The 16,223-nt window shown below is 45.0% G+C and overlaps 1 protein-coding gene across 3 annotated transcripts in view; it reads left to right on the top strand.

The window, feature by feature from the left end:
- The window catches only part of SYT17 (synaptotagmin 17), a 60,302-nt gene extending 51,454 nt beyond the window's left edge, over nucleotides 1–8,848 (top strand). For all 3 annotated transcript variants that reach the window (XM_049789167.1, XM_049789166.1, XM_049789168.1), the window contains exon 8: nucleotides 8,149–8,848. In XM_049789167.1, coding sequence (XP_049645124.1) covers nucleotides 8,149–8,345 — 197 coding nt within the window. In that variant the 3' untranslated portion in view covers nucleotides 8,346–8,848. The remainder of the gene's footprint in view (nucleotides 1–8,148) is intronic.
- The last annotated feature ends 7,375 nt before the right edge of the window (nucleotides 8,849–16,223 follow it).

Below are 16,223 nucleotides of genomic sequence, written 5' to 3'. Positions count from 1 at the left end.
GAATAAGATATTCGACAACAGATAAGTGGCTAAAGAAACTGTGGTACGGGCCCGGAGAGATAGCACAATGGCGTTTGCCTTGCAAGCAGCCGATCCAGGACCAAAGGTGGTTGGTTCGAATCCCGGTGTCCCATATGGTCCCCCGTGCCTGCCAGGAGCTATTTCTGAGAAGACAGCCAGGAGTCACCCCTGAGCACTGCCGGGTGTGGCCCAAAAATCAAAAACAAACAAACAAACAAAAAAAAACCTGTGGTACATATACACAATGGAATACTATGCAGCTGTCAGAAAAAATGAAGTCATGAAATTTTCCTATACATAGATGGACATGGAAACTATTATGCTGAGTGAAATAAGCCAAAGGGAGAGAGATAGACACAGAATAGTTTCATCTATGGGATTTAAGAAAAGTAAAATACATTATTGTAATAATACCCAGAGACAATAGAGATAAGGGCTGGAAGGACCAGTCCATGGTATGAAGCTTGCCACAGAGTGGTGGGTTCAGTTAGAGAAATAACTATACTGATAACTATTATCATGACAATGGTAGTGAGTGAGAGAAATAGAATTCCTCTTTTGAATAAAGGCAGGGGATGGGGGAGGAAGGAGATGGGAAGCATTGGTGATGAGAATGTTGCACTAGTGAAGGAGAGTGTTCTTTTTTATAATTGAAACCCAACTACAAATATGTTTGTAGTTATGGTGCTTAAATAAAGAAAGAAAGAGAAAGAGAGAAAGAGAGAAAGAAAGAAAGAAAGAAAGAAAGAAAGAAAGAAAGAAAGAAAGAAAGAAAGAAAGAAAGAAAGAAAGAAAGAAAGAAAGAAAGAAAGAAAGAAAGAAAGAAAGAGAGAGAAAGAGAGAGAGAAAGAAAGAAGAAAGAAAGAAAGAAAGAAAGAAAGAAAGAAAGAAAGAAAGAAAGAAAGAAAGAAACAAAGAAAGAAAGAAAGAAAGAAAGAAAGAAAGAAAGAAAGAAAGAAAGAAAGAAAGAAAAGGGGCCGGAGTGATAGCACAGCGGCAAGGCATTAGCCTTGCACGCAGCCAACAAAGGATAGACACTGGTTCTATTCTTGGCATCCCATATGGTCCCCGGAGCCTGCCAGGAGTGATTTTTGAGCATAGGGCCAGGAGTATACCCTGAGCACCGCTGAGTGTGACACAAAAAGAAAGGAAGGAGGGAAAGGAAGGAAAGAGAGAAAGAAAGAAAGAAAGAAAGAAAGAAAGAAAGAAAGAAAGAAAGAAAGAAAGAAAGAAAGAAAGAAAGAAAGAGAGAGAGAGAGAGAGAGAGAGAGAGAGAGAGAGAAAGAAAGAAAGAAAGAAAGAAAGAAAGAAAGAAAGAAAGAAAGAAAGAAAGAAAGAAAGAAAGAAAGAAAGAAAGAAAGAAAGAAAGAAAGAAAGAAAGAAAGAAAGAAAGAAAGAAAGAAAGAAAAGATCGGACGATAACTTGCCTGAAGCCTAGAGTTGGTCTTATGCCAGGAAACTTCAGGGGTAGGATCTCTTTGTATTTAGGCCAAGGTTATTCCTTTCCATGCCTCTCATATTTTGGTGGGCCTATGCAAACAATTGCCACTCTAACACCATTTTTACTGTGCTTCTTTGACTCTAATCCTTAAAATGCACCCACTTAAAATTTGAGGTTAACTTAAGCTAATATGCATGTACATGGAAATGTAAAAAATACTATGCCTCTAATGTTTAAGGAGTTACATAAGTTTTATGGCTTTATATTGCCTTATGTGCTGTTAAGAAATATTATGATGTACTACAATCTGGGGACTTGAGGGACAAAGTAATTGTACATGGATTCTGTTTTATTTATCTTAATGTTCTTTGGCTGAAAGTTCAAAGTTAAGATATCAGCAAGGGGACTTCTTCTGAGAATTATGTTATGGGTGATTGTCCTTCCACTGTAACTTTACCTTGTCCTCTTTCTTTGCACCTTTGTTCTCATAATTCAAAATAAAAATTAATAAAAAAAAGAAAGAAGAAGGAGAGAGAGAAAGAAGGAGAGAGAGAAAGAAAGAAAGAAAGAAAGAAAGAAAGAAAGAAAGAAAGAAAGAAAGAAAGAAAGAAAGAAAGAAAGAAAGAAAGAAAGAAAGAAAGAAAGAAAGAGAGAGAGAAAGAAAGAGAGAAAGAAAGAAAAGAAAGAAAGAAAGAAAGAAAGGAAAGAAAGAAAGAAAGAAAGAGAGAGAGAAAGAAAGAGAGAAAGAAAGAAAAGAAAGAAAGAAAGAAAGAAGAAAGAGAGAGAGAAAGAGAAAGAAAGAAAGAGAGAGAAGAAAGAAAGAAAGAAAGAAAGAAAGAAAGAAAGAAAGAAAGAAAGAAAGAAAGAAAGAAAGAAAGAAAGAAAGAAAGAAAGAAAGGAAGGAAGGAAGGAAGGAAGGAAGGAAGGAAGGAAGAAAGAAAGAAAGAAAGAAAGAAAGAAAGAAAGAAAGAAAAAGGAAGGAAGAAAGAAAGAAAGAAAGAAAGAAAGAAAGAGAAAGAGAGAAAGACAGGAAGGAAGGAAGGAAGGAAGGAAGGAAGAAGAAGGAAGGAAGGAAGGAAGGAAGGAAGGAGGAAGGAAGGAAGGAAGGAAGGAAGGAAGGAAGGAAGGAAGGAAGGAAGGAAGGAAGGAAGGAAGGAAGGAAGGAATTGCTCCTGGCAGGCTTGGGGGACTATATGGGATTCCAGGGATCGAACCCGGGTCTGCCCAGGGTTGGCCAATCACCCTACTGCTGTGGTATTGCTCTGGCCCCTGTGTTGTGTTTTTGTTTGTTCTTGTTTTGAGGCCACACTTACCAGTGCTCAGGGCATTTTCCTGGCTCTGTGCTTAGCGAACACTCCTGAAAAAGGCCAGGTTTCTTATGGGATGCTGGGGATCAAACCGGGGTCAGATGCCTGCAAGACAAGCACCTTACCTGTGCTATCTCTGCATTTCCTTCAGTATTCAGTCTTCACCCGTTTTCACCATCGGTACCTTCTGTAGTATATATCTACAGCAATGACAAATCTCAATATTCTCCCAGGCAACTTGTATTATGAAATTATTCATTTGGTTTAATTGCTTTCGATTATAAATTATGTTTTAAAAAGTTCCATTGGGAGAAGCTCAGGTTGATTGCCACTCACTTTCCTAAGCTATTGCCTGTCAGTTAACTGGTCAGCACTGCCAGTTAACTCACATCAGCCACTGCTGCCCCAGGGCCTCCACCTTCATGGAGTCCCTGGGTTTCACCAAGCCAAAGACTTGTGTATGTGCCTCCCTACCCCTTTCTCTTTCTTTCTGTTGCTTTCTCTCAAAGGTAAGAAGTTTCAACCACATCTACTTTTTGTTTGTTTGTTTGTTTGTTTTGGGGTCACATCCGATGACACTCAGAGGTTACTCCTGGCTCTACACTCAGAAATCACTCCTGGCAGGCTCCGGGGACCATATGGGATGCTGGAAATCGAACCACCAAGTCAGTCCTGGGTCAGCTGCGTGCTAGGCAAATGCCCTACCACTGTGCTATTTCTCCTGTCCCCTACATCTACTTTTTCATTTGTTTTTTTCTCCTTTGCCCCTTCACCATTCTTTGCCATTTGGCACAATGTTTGTCCCAATATTGTTTTCTGTTCTCATATGCACCTTTTCAGAACACACAAGAGGTTGTTCCATAGATTATTTGGCACCTGGTTCTTGTCTCCTAGCAAGGTGATTGAAGATTTTTTACATTATATGTAGGTTGATCTCCCTTTCAGCACTGACTTAGGTTTTCATGGAATTGCTACACAAGAGTTTATTCTGCTCAGTATCCTATGTTAATGAATTGAGTATAAGCAGGCTTCTTGAGAAGTGAACCCAGGAAGGATGGATGAGAGTTGGGGAAGTGAGACAGGAAAGGGAGGTTGAATGAATGAGTCCCTGAAGCTCCTAAGGGCCCTGAGGCCATCATCACCTGGTTCAATGATGTGCTAGGTCTTACAGAATTCAGAAACTCTGTTCTCCTTATGATCACAATTCACTTATAGTGGCTGGGAGTGGGGTGGGGAGGCTGTGAACTGTGAACTGAAATAAAGGGCAGAGGCCACAGAGAACCCAGGGTTGTTCTCCCAGGAGTCTGTGGATAGTGCAAACTCATTTGAATGCCTCATTCTTCAGCTCATCGTGTGTAGCATAAGCTCAGAGCATTGCCAGGCAGGGAAATGCCTCAGATCCTGACACTGATCAGGGATCAGTCACACAGGTAAGGCTTATAACCATGAAGGTGGGGTTCTACTGGCATCTTAGGAGCGGGAGACAAACAAGCCAGCAGATTGGAAGATGGTGGTCCCATTGCTAACCATCTGGTTAGCACGGTCATATGAAGCAACTTGCATAGGCAAAAAACAGATGTCTAGGGGCCGGAGAGATAGCACAGTGGTAAGGTGTTTGCCTTGCATGCAGGAGGTTTGAATCCCGGCATCCCATATGGTCCCCCAAGCCTGCCTGGGAAGATTTCTGAGCATAGAGCCAGGAGTAACCTATGAGCGCTGCAGGTGTGACCCCCCAAAAAAAAAAAAAAAAAAAAAAAACAACAATGTCTAGTTTGAGGCAGGCCAGAGGGACACTGGAGTGGTCCTTTCTTACCAAGAAGGGCTGAGGTTCTGTGGTAGAGCCTGGCATGTATGAGGCCCTGTTTATTTCCCAGCATCACAAATCACCACCCCCTTCACTCTATCTTCCAGCAACAACAACAAAAATGGGTTTAACTGACTTCCAGTAAAGCTTTATTGTAGGAAACAGGTGGCAAGCAACTTTAGTCCGAAGAATCAGTGTTTCCCAAAGTGGGTGATACTGACCACCAGGGGGTGCTAGACCCATCGGAGGGGGTGGTTCTAGCTTCAGGTACCGCTTGGAGTCTTCTGTTTGTTTGCTTCAAGAAGGTAGATTTCAGGGTGAGAAGACAGCTGAGTGATTTCTTTTGGTTTGGGGTCACACCCAGCCAGGCTCTGGATTTACTTCTTTCTCTACACTCAGTGAATTATTCCTGGCTGTACTCCGGGGATCATAAGGGATTCTGGGATTGAACTCTGATTGGCCTCTTGTAAGCCAAGAGCCTTACTACTGTACTATCTCTCTGGCCCCTTGATTTTTTTTTTTTTTCCTGTAAAGGCCAAACCAGTCTGGAACCTCTGCTCTCTGTCAACCCTGCTCCAAATAATAGTACAGGAATACCAGACATTCTCAGATACCACAGAATGACTTGCAGATCTTTCCTTCTACCTGTAAATTGCGTAGGCTCCAGTTGTGACAATTTTATTTCACACAGATATTTATTATGCCATGCTGGAGATGGAGTCCAGGACCTCACACACATGAGGCAAGTGTTCATCAGCACTGAGCCACAGCTCTGGCTTTGCACAAACTTTGAAACCTCCTTCAAAGGCTGAATCCACTTCCTCTCAGCATGAACAGTGGAAGAGAGATTTTCTTTCTTTCCTTTATCCAGGAAACTAAAACCCCATATTATTTAAGATGATGCTTCTGCATTTTCATTCTTGAGCTTTGGGGAGGCAGACAGCTTTACCTCCTGGGAAGAAAACCAAATGGGGCCTGAAATGTTCTCCTAATAGCATCTGTGTCCGATTCATGGCCCACAAAGAAGGGGTCACTGGGGGCTTGTTCTAAAGCTCATATTGCCCACAAAAGGTCAAACAAGTCCCAAGTGGTGCTGCTCCAAAACACATTTGTCAGATGGGGGCCTGAGTGATAGAACAGTGGGGAGGGTGCTTGTCTTGCACACAGCTGAGCCAGGAGATCCCCAGGTGATCTTACAAAGGCCCAGCAAGACCTACTGGGTATTTTACCAATTGTATGAAAAATATACATGGTTCAATCATTCTGGGGTTTGTTTTGGGGCCTGGCAGTGATCAGGGCTCAATACTCAGGAATCAGTACGAGTGGACTTGAGGGACCATATGGGGTACTGGGGATCAAATCCGGGTCAGTCACATCCAAGCCAAATGCCCTCCCTGTCGTACTATGGCTCCAGTCCTACATAGTCTAGTTTTTGTCCACAAGAGCTGACAGGTACTGGATACTTGGTTCTGAGGCCAGGCCAGGCCTCTTGGCCAAGGGCACTGTGAGTTTTTTGGGTTTTATGGGCTAGATGGGGCTTATGTTTTCCTCTTTTCTTCCCCTCCCCTTCTCTTTCTCAGTTGGGAGGTTGATGCATAGCTCACTGGGGAACACAGGCTCATTAGCATTTTGGTTGTTGCTGGCTGCCTATTTTAGCTGGCTTATTTGATAATCGGCCTCCCTCCTGGGGTCCAGCCTGTCTTTGTGGGGTTCATGCTGGGCGAGTCTGGGCTTTTTCCCATCTGTAATTCTTCCACATTCCTGGACTATCCCCATGCAGACAAGTATTTGGTAGAGGAGTTGGCTTGGAAGATAATTCAACCATCACATTAGGCTGAAAGGTTTCATGAGAAATGAAACTTGCCCTGGAATTTCAGAGCTGTCTCCTACAAAACACAGGTAGAACCTCTAGGGATTCTACTAGAGGTAGAACCTCTGGTAGGATTTTGGGGACATATGGGATGCCAGGGATAGGATCCTGGTTAGCCACATGCAAGGCAATTGCCCTCCCTGCTGTGCTATCACTCGGGCCCCTGCTATTTCATTTCTGAATCATGCCTCTTCATTTCTTTGAGGATCAGTTTCAAGTTCAGGGTCTTAGAGCTTTTAGAACAACAGAGACTGGACCCCTGAGGACTGTCTGGCCTCAGGAGGCCCCGAGGCTGACCTTAGTGACTTTCATCTGCTATAAACTGGTCCTCTAGGGACTCTGGTGACATCTAACTGGGTGGTGATATTTGGAGCCAGTGGGTCACTTCTGGGGATGATCCTACTTCAGAACCCAATATATGCTGGTTAGGATACTTGCTGTATCCTGTCCAGGTGTTGATTCTTTTTTGTTTTATTTGTGTTTTAGGTGTTGATTCTTGCCACCACATGGTCCCCCAAGCATCACTAATGCAGTCTTGGAGGTCCCCAAGCCTAGTATGGCAGGACCCCAGCAGCCCAACATCTCCAGGCTTGTCAATGGAACTGATGCACTGTCTAGCCAAGAATCACTGGTGGGATCTCTCAGCATTCTGAGCACCACTTGAAACCACCTACCCCCAAGTTAAAGAGCCCAAACAGCCCCCACCACAAAGAATTATCCTGCTCCCAATGCCAACAGTGCTTTGATTAAGAAACCCCTCTTGGGGCCGGGTGGTGGCGCTAGAGGTAAGGTGCCTGCCTTGCCTGTGCTAGCCTTGGATGGACCGAGGTTCGATCCCCCGGTGTCCCATATGGTCCCCCAAGCCAGGAGCGACTTCTGAGCGCATAGCCAGGAGTAACCCCTGAGTTTTGGGTGTGGCCCAAAAACCAAAAAAAAAAAAAGAAAGAAAGAAAGAAATCCCTCTTCATGGCTCAACTGGACACTGTTATGATGGTTGAATGTTGTGATGGTTGAATGGCACTAGAACTATTCAGAACTTTCTAGAACTCATTAAATGTGGAACCACTGGGCCTCAGAGTAAAGCTATGTGTTTGCAGGTGTCTAGCTTTGTGAAAGAAGGGAAGAATCTGTGGCCAGTCTGGGGGAGTGGAATGTGATGGCACTTCAAGGATTGAGAGCAAGTCCAGTGGAGGAGAGGGACCCCTGGGTGGGTATTTTAGTGCAGAACAAAACAGGGTCCTAAAAACAAAGGTGCAATAGGGTACATGGAGGGTGGTGTAATAGCACAAGATCGGGCATTTGCTTTGCATACAGCTGACCTGAGTTCAATCCTTGGGACTTCATATCATCCACCAACCTTGCCAGGAGTGATTCCTGAGCACAGAGGTAGGAATAAGCCCTGAGTACCACCAAATGTGACCTCACAACAAAAAATAAAAGCAAAGGTACAAGGCCTGCACAATATCACAACAGGTAGGGCAGTTGTCTTGCACACAGCTGACCTGGGTTCTCTTCTCAGCATTCCATATGGTCCCCTGAGCTTTTCAGGAGTGATTCTTGAGCACATAGCCAGGAATAACCACTGAGCACTGCCAAGAATACTCCCCCTTTATAAAAAAAAAAGGGGGGGGGTCAAGACATATGGAGCTGTGGAAGGGAGACACTCAATGGCATCTCCTTTCTTCTTCCTGTCCCTCCTCTCCAGTGTTCGGTCACAACATGAAGAGTAGCAATGACTTCATCGGCCGGATTGTCATTGGCCAGTACTCCTCGGGACCCTCTGAATCCAACCACTGGCGCCGGATGCTGGGCACCCACCGCACCGCCGTGGAGCAGTGGCACAGTCTGCGGTCCCGAGCCGAGTGCGACCGTGTGTCACCTGCCTCACTGGAGGTGACCTGAGGACCAGGGGCACCACCGCTTCAATTTGTAAGCCAAAAGGAAGACATTTTGAGATGGAAAAATATGTGTCAAGAACTTATCACCTACACACACACACAGACACACACACACAGACACACACAGACACACACACACACACACAAACACACACTTCCTTCCCTAGATCCTCTCAGAATGGAGAAGACACCAACTACTGATCACACAATGGCCACATCAAGGAAAGAGACAAGAACTTTCCAGAAGCCCCCCTCATAGGTTCTAAGCCAAGTGGGCCCCACTGTGAAACTACTTGGCAGTGTTTGCCCTTGTGAATCTCTACCCCTGACCACCACCACATGCATTCACCTCAATCCTCAGTCCAGAGACAGACTTATTCCAAACTTCATGGAGGTGGCCATTAATCAAGAGTTTGGCTAGTGTGAGGGGAAACCCCACCCTCTCTTCCTCACTGGTAACTTCTCAATAGACTGCTGTTTCCTGAAGTCCTTGGACCTGAAACTTCTCCCTCCAGTAACCCCAAAGCATAAGTACTTCAGTGTTCTCTTTAGTGAACACAACAGAATAGCCCATTTTGAGACACCTAGTGGCCACACTCATCCTTTCTGTGTAGAAACTGCTCTGGCTTGTCCTTGTCTTCATCTGACTCCTGGGCCTCCCTGGTACGTATGTGGATGTCCTCGTCTATGTGTCCTCACAGGTGGACACATGTGTGTCCATGTATCCTTCTCTTGGTGAGCAGGGCAATGGGCCAGAATCACCCACCTAAGCCATCTCCCTGCCTCTCCCTTCCCGTCAAATTCCACCAGATGTTCTATCAGCAACCCCCATCACTAATGGTTGTGTGTGTCTCTCAACTCAATAGAATATGATAGAGCCAGTCATGGTGATTGGGACTCAACAGAGACCTGCGAAGAGTGAGTCAAAATGGTCACACATATACCACCACCCATGTGAGATACATTCCCTACTCCCTGGCCCGACTCTGGAGGTTCTTTCTGTGTTTGTGTGTGAAGCGAGTCCTCTAAACTAAGGACCTAGTATAGTTAGACTAGATCTCTTGCGTGTTGGATGCTTCTGTCTCTTTTCCCAAGCAGTGTCTATCTCATGTGATTTGAAAGCTCTCCACTGAGATTAAAGATTATTTATTTGTGCCATGCATTCAAGTCACCTCCTTTTTTCATGGACAAGGGGTGGGAGAGAGTGTTGTTTCCACACACTTGGACTCCCACAGACTTGTCTGATGGTGCCAAGCAAGGATGTTTAGGATGGTCATGAATTTGGGGTCAGGGGTTCAAACAGGTGCAGAGTGACCCATGGTACTTGGGGTACTAGTGAAAGCTGGAAGATGGGGTCCTCAGTAGGCTTGTGATCTGACAAATAGTTGGGTTTTCCATCTCTCTCCATGGCCGCTTCTTCATGGCATCTCTATGAACTTGCTTGGGCTTCGCATCTTGGCGGGTCAGCTCCCAGAACAAATGTTCCAAAAATGAGAGAGAGCCAAAAGGAAAAATTGTCCATTCTCTGATGGTCCCAGAGGGTACATAAGGTCCTTCTGTCTTAGGATCTTGGTCATCCCTTCTTCTTTTCAGGGGTTGGAATGTCAAGGAAGGGGAGAATTCTATAATATAAAGAACATGAGGACGGGTGATCCAACAAGGGCTGCCATACTTGAAAATGCCCTTTGACCCCTTGGGAATATCCAGCCAGTCATACTGACTGTGTTCACATAAGTAGGTAGTATTAGAGGCAAGAACAGTTAAAACATTAAAAACATTAACTTATGGGGCCGGAGAGATAGCACAGTGGCGTTTGCCTTGCAAGCAGCTGACCAAAGACCCAAGGTGGTTGGTTTGAATCCCGGTGTCCCATATGGTCCCCCGTGCCTGCCAGGAGCTATTTCTGAGCAGATAGCCAGGAGTAACCCCTGAGCACTGCCAGGTGTGGCCCAAAAACAAAAACAAAAGCAAAAACAAAAACAAAAAAAACATTAACTTATGGGTCCAGAATTATAGCACACCAGGGTGGACATTTGCCTTGCATACAACTGATCCAAGTTCACTTACCAGCATCACATATGGTTTCCTGAGCACATCCAGGAGTGATCCTGAGAACAGAGCCAGGATGAAGCCTTGAGCACTGCCAGAAAAAATAAACCAAAAAAATTAATAAAATTAAATTAAAAGGCGAGGACTTGGGGCCAGAGCAATAGCACAGCCGTAGGGTGTTTGCCTTGCATGCACCCGACCAGGGACAGACCAGGGTTCGATCCCCTGAGCCTGCTAGGAGTGATTTCTGAGCACACAGCAGGAGTAACCCCTGAGCACTGCCGGGTGTGGACCAAAAACAAAACAAATACAAGGACTTGTATGTACAACAATATCATATACAGCATTGCAACCATCTTACCTAGGCAAGAATAAATTTGGGGGTCATATAGTATACTGGTAGGGCACTTGCCATGCAAACACAGCCAACCCAGATTTGATCCTAACACTACATATGGTCCCCCTAAACTCATCAGAAGTGATCCCTGAGCACAGAGCTTGGAGTAAGCCCAGAGGATTGCCAGGTGTTGGGGGAAAAAAACCATAAAGTTAGAAGGAGGATTTAGACATAACCCAGAATTGAGCACAGACGCAGAGAGATGGTGGCTATCAGCAAGCTAAGGAGATGGGCCAGTCCAAGGATCCCCCTCACTGCCTCAAGGAGCTAACTTTGCCTTACTAGATTTCTAACACCCAATTCCCTGGCCCACCAAGCCCATGTACTGGTTTTTTTCTCTTTTTTTTCCCCTTTTGTTTTAAATTAATATCTTTATTTAAGCACCATGATTACAAACATGTTTGTAGTTGGGTTTCAGTTAAGAAGAAGAAGAAAGAAGAAGAAGAAGAAGAAGAAGAAGAAGAAGAAGAAGAAGAAGAAGAAGAAGAAGAGAAGGAGGAGGAGGAGGAGGAGGAGGAGAGAGGAGGAGGAGGAGGAGGAGGAGGAGGAAGAGGAGGAGGAGGAAGAAGAAGAAGAAGGAAGAAAAAGGAGAAGAAGAAGAAGAAGAAGAAGAAGAAGAAGAAGAAGAAGGAGGAGGAGGAGGAGGAGGAGGAGGAGGAAGAGGAGAAGGAGGAAGAAGAAGAAGAAGGAAGAAAAAGAAGAAGAAGAAGAAGGAAGAAGAAGAAGAAGAAGAAGAAGAAGAAGAAGAAGAAGAAAAGAAGAAGAAGCAGAAGAAGAAGAAAAGAAGAAGAAGAAAGAAGAACAACCCCTCTCCCCAGGGGCCAGAGAGATCGCACAGTGGTAAAGCTTTTGCCTTGCAACAGCTGATCTAGGATGGACTCAGGTTCAATTCTCAGCATCCCATATGGTCCCCCGAGCCTGCCAGGAGTAATTTCAGAGCAAAGAGCCAGGAGTAACACCTATGCACCACCAGGTGTGGCCCCCCAAAAAAAAACAAAAACAGAAAAAACCCACCCCCTCCTTCACCAGTGCAACATTCTCATCACCAATGTTTCCCATCTCCCTTCTCCCCCATCCCCTACCTGTATTCGAGACAGAAATTCTATTTCTTTCACTCACTACCATTGTCATGTTAGTCGTCAGTAAAGTTATTTCTCTAAATGAACTCACCACTCTCTGTGGAAAGCTTCATACCATGGACTGGACCTCCAGCCCTCATCTCTATTGCTCTGGGTATTATTACAATAATGTCTTTTATTTTTTCTTAAATCCCATAGATGAGTGAGACTATTCTGTGTCTATCTCTCTCCCTTTGGCTTATTTCACTCAGCTTAATAGTTTTCATGTTCATCCATGTATAGGAAAATTTCATGACTTTATTTTTCCTGACAGTTGCATAGTATTCTATTGTGTATATGCACCACAATTTCTTTAGTCACTTATCGGTTGTCGAGCATCTGGTTTTTTTCCAGATTCTGGCTATGGTAAATAGTGCTGCAATGAAGGCATTTTTGTGTTGTGTTGTTGTGTTCCTAGGGTATAGATCTAGGAGTAGTATAGCTGTATCATATGAGAGCTCAATTTCCAGTTTTTTGAGAAATCTGCATACTGTTTTTCATATGGTTGGATTAGACAGCATTCCCACCAGCAGTGAATGAGAGTTCCTTTCTCCCTACATCCTTGCCAGCACTTATTGTTCTTATTTTTTGTGATGTGTGCCAGTCTCTGTGGTGTGAGATGGTACTGCATTGTTGTTTTTTTGTTTGTTTGGTTTTTTCTTGTTTTGGGGTCACACCCAGCAGTGCGTAGGGGTTACTCCTGGCTCTATGTTCAGAAATCGCTCCTGGCAGGCTTGGGGGACCATATGGGATGCTGGGATTCGAACCACCGACCTTCTGCATGCAAGGCAAATGCCTTACCTCCATGCTATCTCTCCAGCCTCTATTTTTATTTTTTTTAATATGGGACCACACCCGGTGACACTCGGGGGTTATTCCTGGCTATGTGCTCAGAAATTGCTCCTAGCATGGGGGACAATATGGGATATGAGGAGATCAAACTGTGCGGTTCGTCCTGGGTCAGCCACGTGCAAGGCAAATGCCCTACCGCTGCACTATTGCTCTGGCCTCTTTGTTTCGTTTTGTTTTGTTTTGGGGTCACACCCGGTATTGCTCAGGCGTTACTCCTGGCTCTATGCTCAGAAATCGCTCCTGGCAGGCTCAGGGGACCATATGGGATGCCGGGATTTGAACCACCTTCCTCTGCATGCAAGGCAAATGCCCTATCTCCATGCCGTCTCTCTGGCCCCTTGCTCCGGCCTCTTTATCTCTTTTTATTTATTTTTTGTTTTTATGTTTTTGGCCACACCCAACAGTGCTCAAAAACCCTAGCTCTGCTCTCAGGAATCACTCCTGGTGTTGTTCTGGGATGCTGGGGATCAAACTCAAGTCAGCCACAAGCAAGGCAAATGCCCTCCCTGCTGTGCTACCACTCTGGCCTCTGTGATGAGACTGTTTCTGTGACAGAAACCCCCTTTCCCCTCCTCTGGGACTTCGCAGACAAATGCAGAGAGCTGAGGTGAAATGGGAAGACAGGCAGCCAGGAAAACGGTGGCCGGGCCTACACAAGCTTGTCCAGGAGGGAGGCAACTGAGCTGGCCCAGCTTGAGGATATTTGGATAGGCTGCGAGAGAGACTGACCCTGGGGAGGGGGTTTGCGAGCTATTGAGAGGTGAAGAAAGGAGTCAGTTTCCATGGAAACCTGGGCCCACAATAGGAGTGGGTCAGCCACTCACTCTAATTAGCATCTGCCCCTCCCTGCCTCTGCCAGACTCTGGGTTCAGGTCCCAAGTTCAGAGAAAGGAGGCAGGGAAGATGAGGGTGTGAAGTTTCTCAGTGGGCGGCTCCTGCCAGCACCCAAAGCCCCCAGGACTGCTGGATAGTGGGGAGTGAAACTGGGGCACAGATGTCCCAAAGCAGCAGAAACAGTTCTTAGGACCTCTGTTTTTACACCCAGGAAGCTGGCACTCAGAGATGGGAAAGAATGATTACTTTTTTTCTTTGTCTTTGCCTGTGGGACATGCTTTGTTTTTCACAGCCCAAAATACATTAAAAATATCTTGAAGTGGGGCCGGAGAGATAGCATGGAAGTAAAGCGTTTGCCTTGCATGGAGAACGGTGGTTTGAATCCCGACATCCCATATGGTCCCCTGAGCCTGCCAGGAGCGACTTCTGAGCATAGAGCCAGGAGTAACCCCTGAGCGTGGCCGGGTGTGACCCAAAAACAAACAAACAAACAAAAATAAAATCTCGAAGAACAAAGGAAGAAAATTACCAGAATGGGGACCGGAGAAAGCATAGAGGTAAGGCATTTGTCTTGCATGCAGAAGGATGGTGGTTCGAATTCCAGCATCCCATATGGTCCCCCGAGCCTGCCAGGAGAGATTTTTGAGCGTAGAGCCAGAAGTAACCCCTTAGCGCTGCCGGCTGTGACCCAAAGACCAAAAAAAAAAAAAAAAATCTCGATGTAGGTTCAAGTGATAGTTCAGCTGGCAGGGCGTTTGGCTTGCATACAGGTAATCCAGGTTCAATCTCCGGCATCCCAGATGGTTCCCTAAGCACTGCCAGGAGTAAGCTCTGGGTATGGCTGGATGTGGCCCAGAAAGAAAACAAAAACGTGTGGAGTGGATTCAAGGAAAGGCTTCAAAGGGATGATTACAGACTTCCCACACAGGAGACTCCAATTCCAATCTCTAGCCACATGGTTCTACACACACACACACACACACACACACACACACACACACACACACACACACACACACACACACACACCAGACCTTAAGAGTGACCCCTGAGCACAAAGCTGGGAGGAACCTCTGGGTATTGCTCCAAAATGAAAAATATTAAAAAAAAATTAAAAATTTTAATTAAAAATTAAAAAAACTCTAGGTATGATTCTTCCAACACAACACAATACACACACACACACACACAAATATAGTAATTGGCTTTTCTGCACAAGACAGCCAAGAAGATGCCATCGAACACAATCTCCAGGGCCCAAACCCAATAAGGGCCCCATCCAATAAGGTGAGTGCTGATCCCTGCAGTGTGGCACTAGAGAGCCATTATAAAGGACTGCTGCCATGCTCCCTGTCTGCTTTTCTGCACAAGACAGCCAAGAAGACACCATCAAACACAATCTCCAGGGCCCAAACCCGGTAAGGACCCCATCCTATAAGGTGGAGCCAGAGGAGTTCAGAGTATTAATATGGAGGATGCTCAAAGAACTCAAAGCAAGCATAGATCAAGCTGAACAGACCACAATGATAGCACTCAGAAAACTCCAAATTGAAATAACAGGTCTGAAAAACTCAGTAGATGAAATGAAAACCTCAATGAAAAGCCTCTCCAATGGAGTAACAGCAGCTGAGGATGGGGTCAGTGAGCCAGAGGATGAGATGCAGAACAGCTCCATACAGCAGAAGAGAATGAAAAAGAACCTTAAAGTAAATGATCAGACAATGAATAAACTACTCAAAAAATGTGAACAGATAAACTCAACAGAAACCCAGAAAGAGAATATGAAGAAGAGTTGGAGGAAGTGTGAAAAGAGGAAGAGGAGGAAGAAGAAGAGGAAGAAGGGGACAAAGAATAAAAAGGAAAAAGGAAGAGGAGGAAGAAAAAAAGTAGGAAGAAGAGGAAGGGGAAGAAGAAAAAGAAGAGAAGAGGGGCCGGAGAGATAGCATGATGGTAAGGCATTTGCCTTGCATGCAGAAGGACAGTGGTTTGAATCCTGGCATCCCACATGGTCCCCTGAGCCTGCCAGGAGCGATTTCTGAGTGTAGAGTCAAGAGTAACCCCTGAGCACTGTCGGGTGTGACCCAAAAATACAAAAAAAAAAAAAAGAAGAAGAAGAAGAAGAGAAGAAAAAGATAAGAAGAGGAAGAAGGGAAGAAGAGGGAAAAGAAAATGAATAAGAGGAAGAGAAAGAAAAAAATAGGAAGAAGTAGAAGAGGATGAGGAAGAATAAGAGGAAGAAGAGGAGGAAGAAAAATAAGAAAGGAGAAAGAGGAAGAAGAAAAAAAAGAAAATGGACTAAAGTTTTTTTTGGGGGGGGCCACACCCGTTTGATGCTCAGGGGTTACTCCTGGCTAAGCACTCAGAAATCGCCCCTGTCTTGGGGGGACCATATGAGACACCAGGGAATCGAACCGCGGTCCGCGGTCCGCGGTCCTTCCTTGGCTAGCGCTTACAAGGCAGACACCTTACCTCTAGCGCCACCTCTCCAGCTCCAACTAAAGATTTTTTTTAATTTCTTATAATAGTGTCTTTAAGCACCATGATTATAAACATGTTTGAGTTTGGTTTCAGTTAAAAGATAAAAATAAATAATAAAAACAAATATAATAATGTGAGAGCTGGAGAGGTAATA

This window comes from Suncus etruscus, chromosome 15, assembly GCF_024139225.1.
Source record: "Suncus etruscus isolate mSunEtr1 chromosome 15, mSunEtr1.pri.cur, whole genome shotgun sequence".
Classification (NCBI taxonomy): Eukaryota; Metazoa; Chordata; class Mammalia; order Eulipotyphla; family Soricidae; genus Suncus; species Suncus etruscus.
This window is presented reverse-complemented; position numbering and strand designations above follow the sequence as displayed.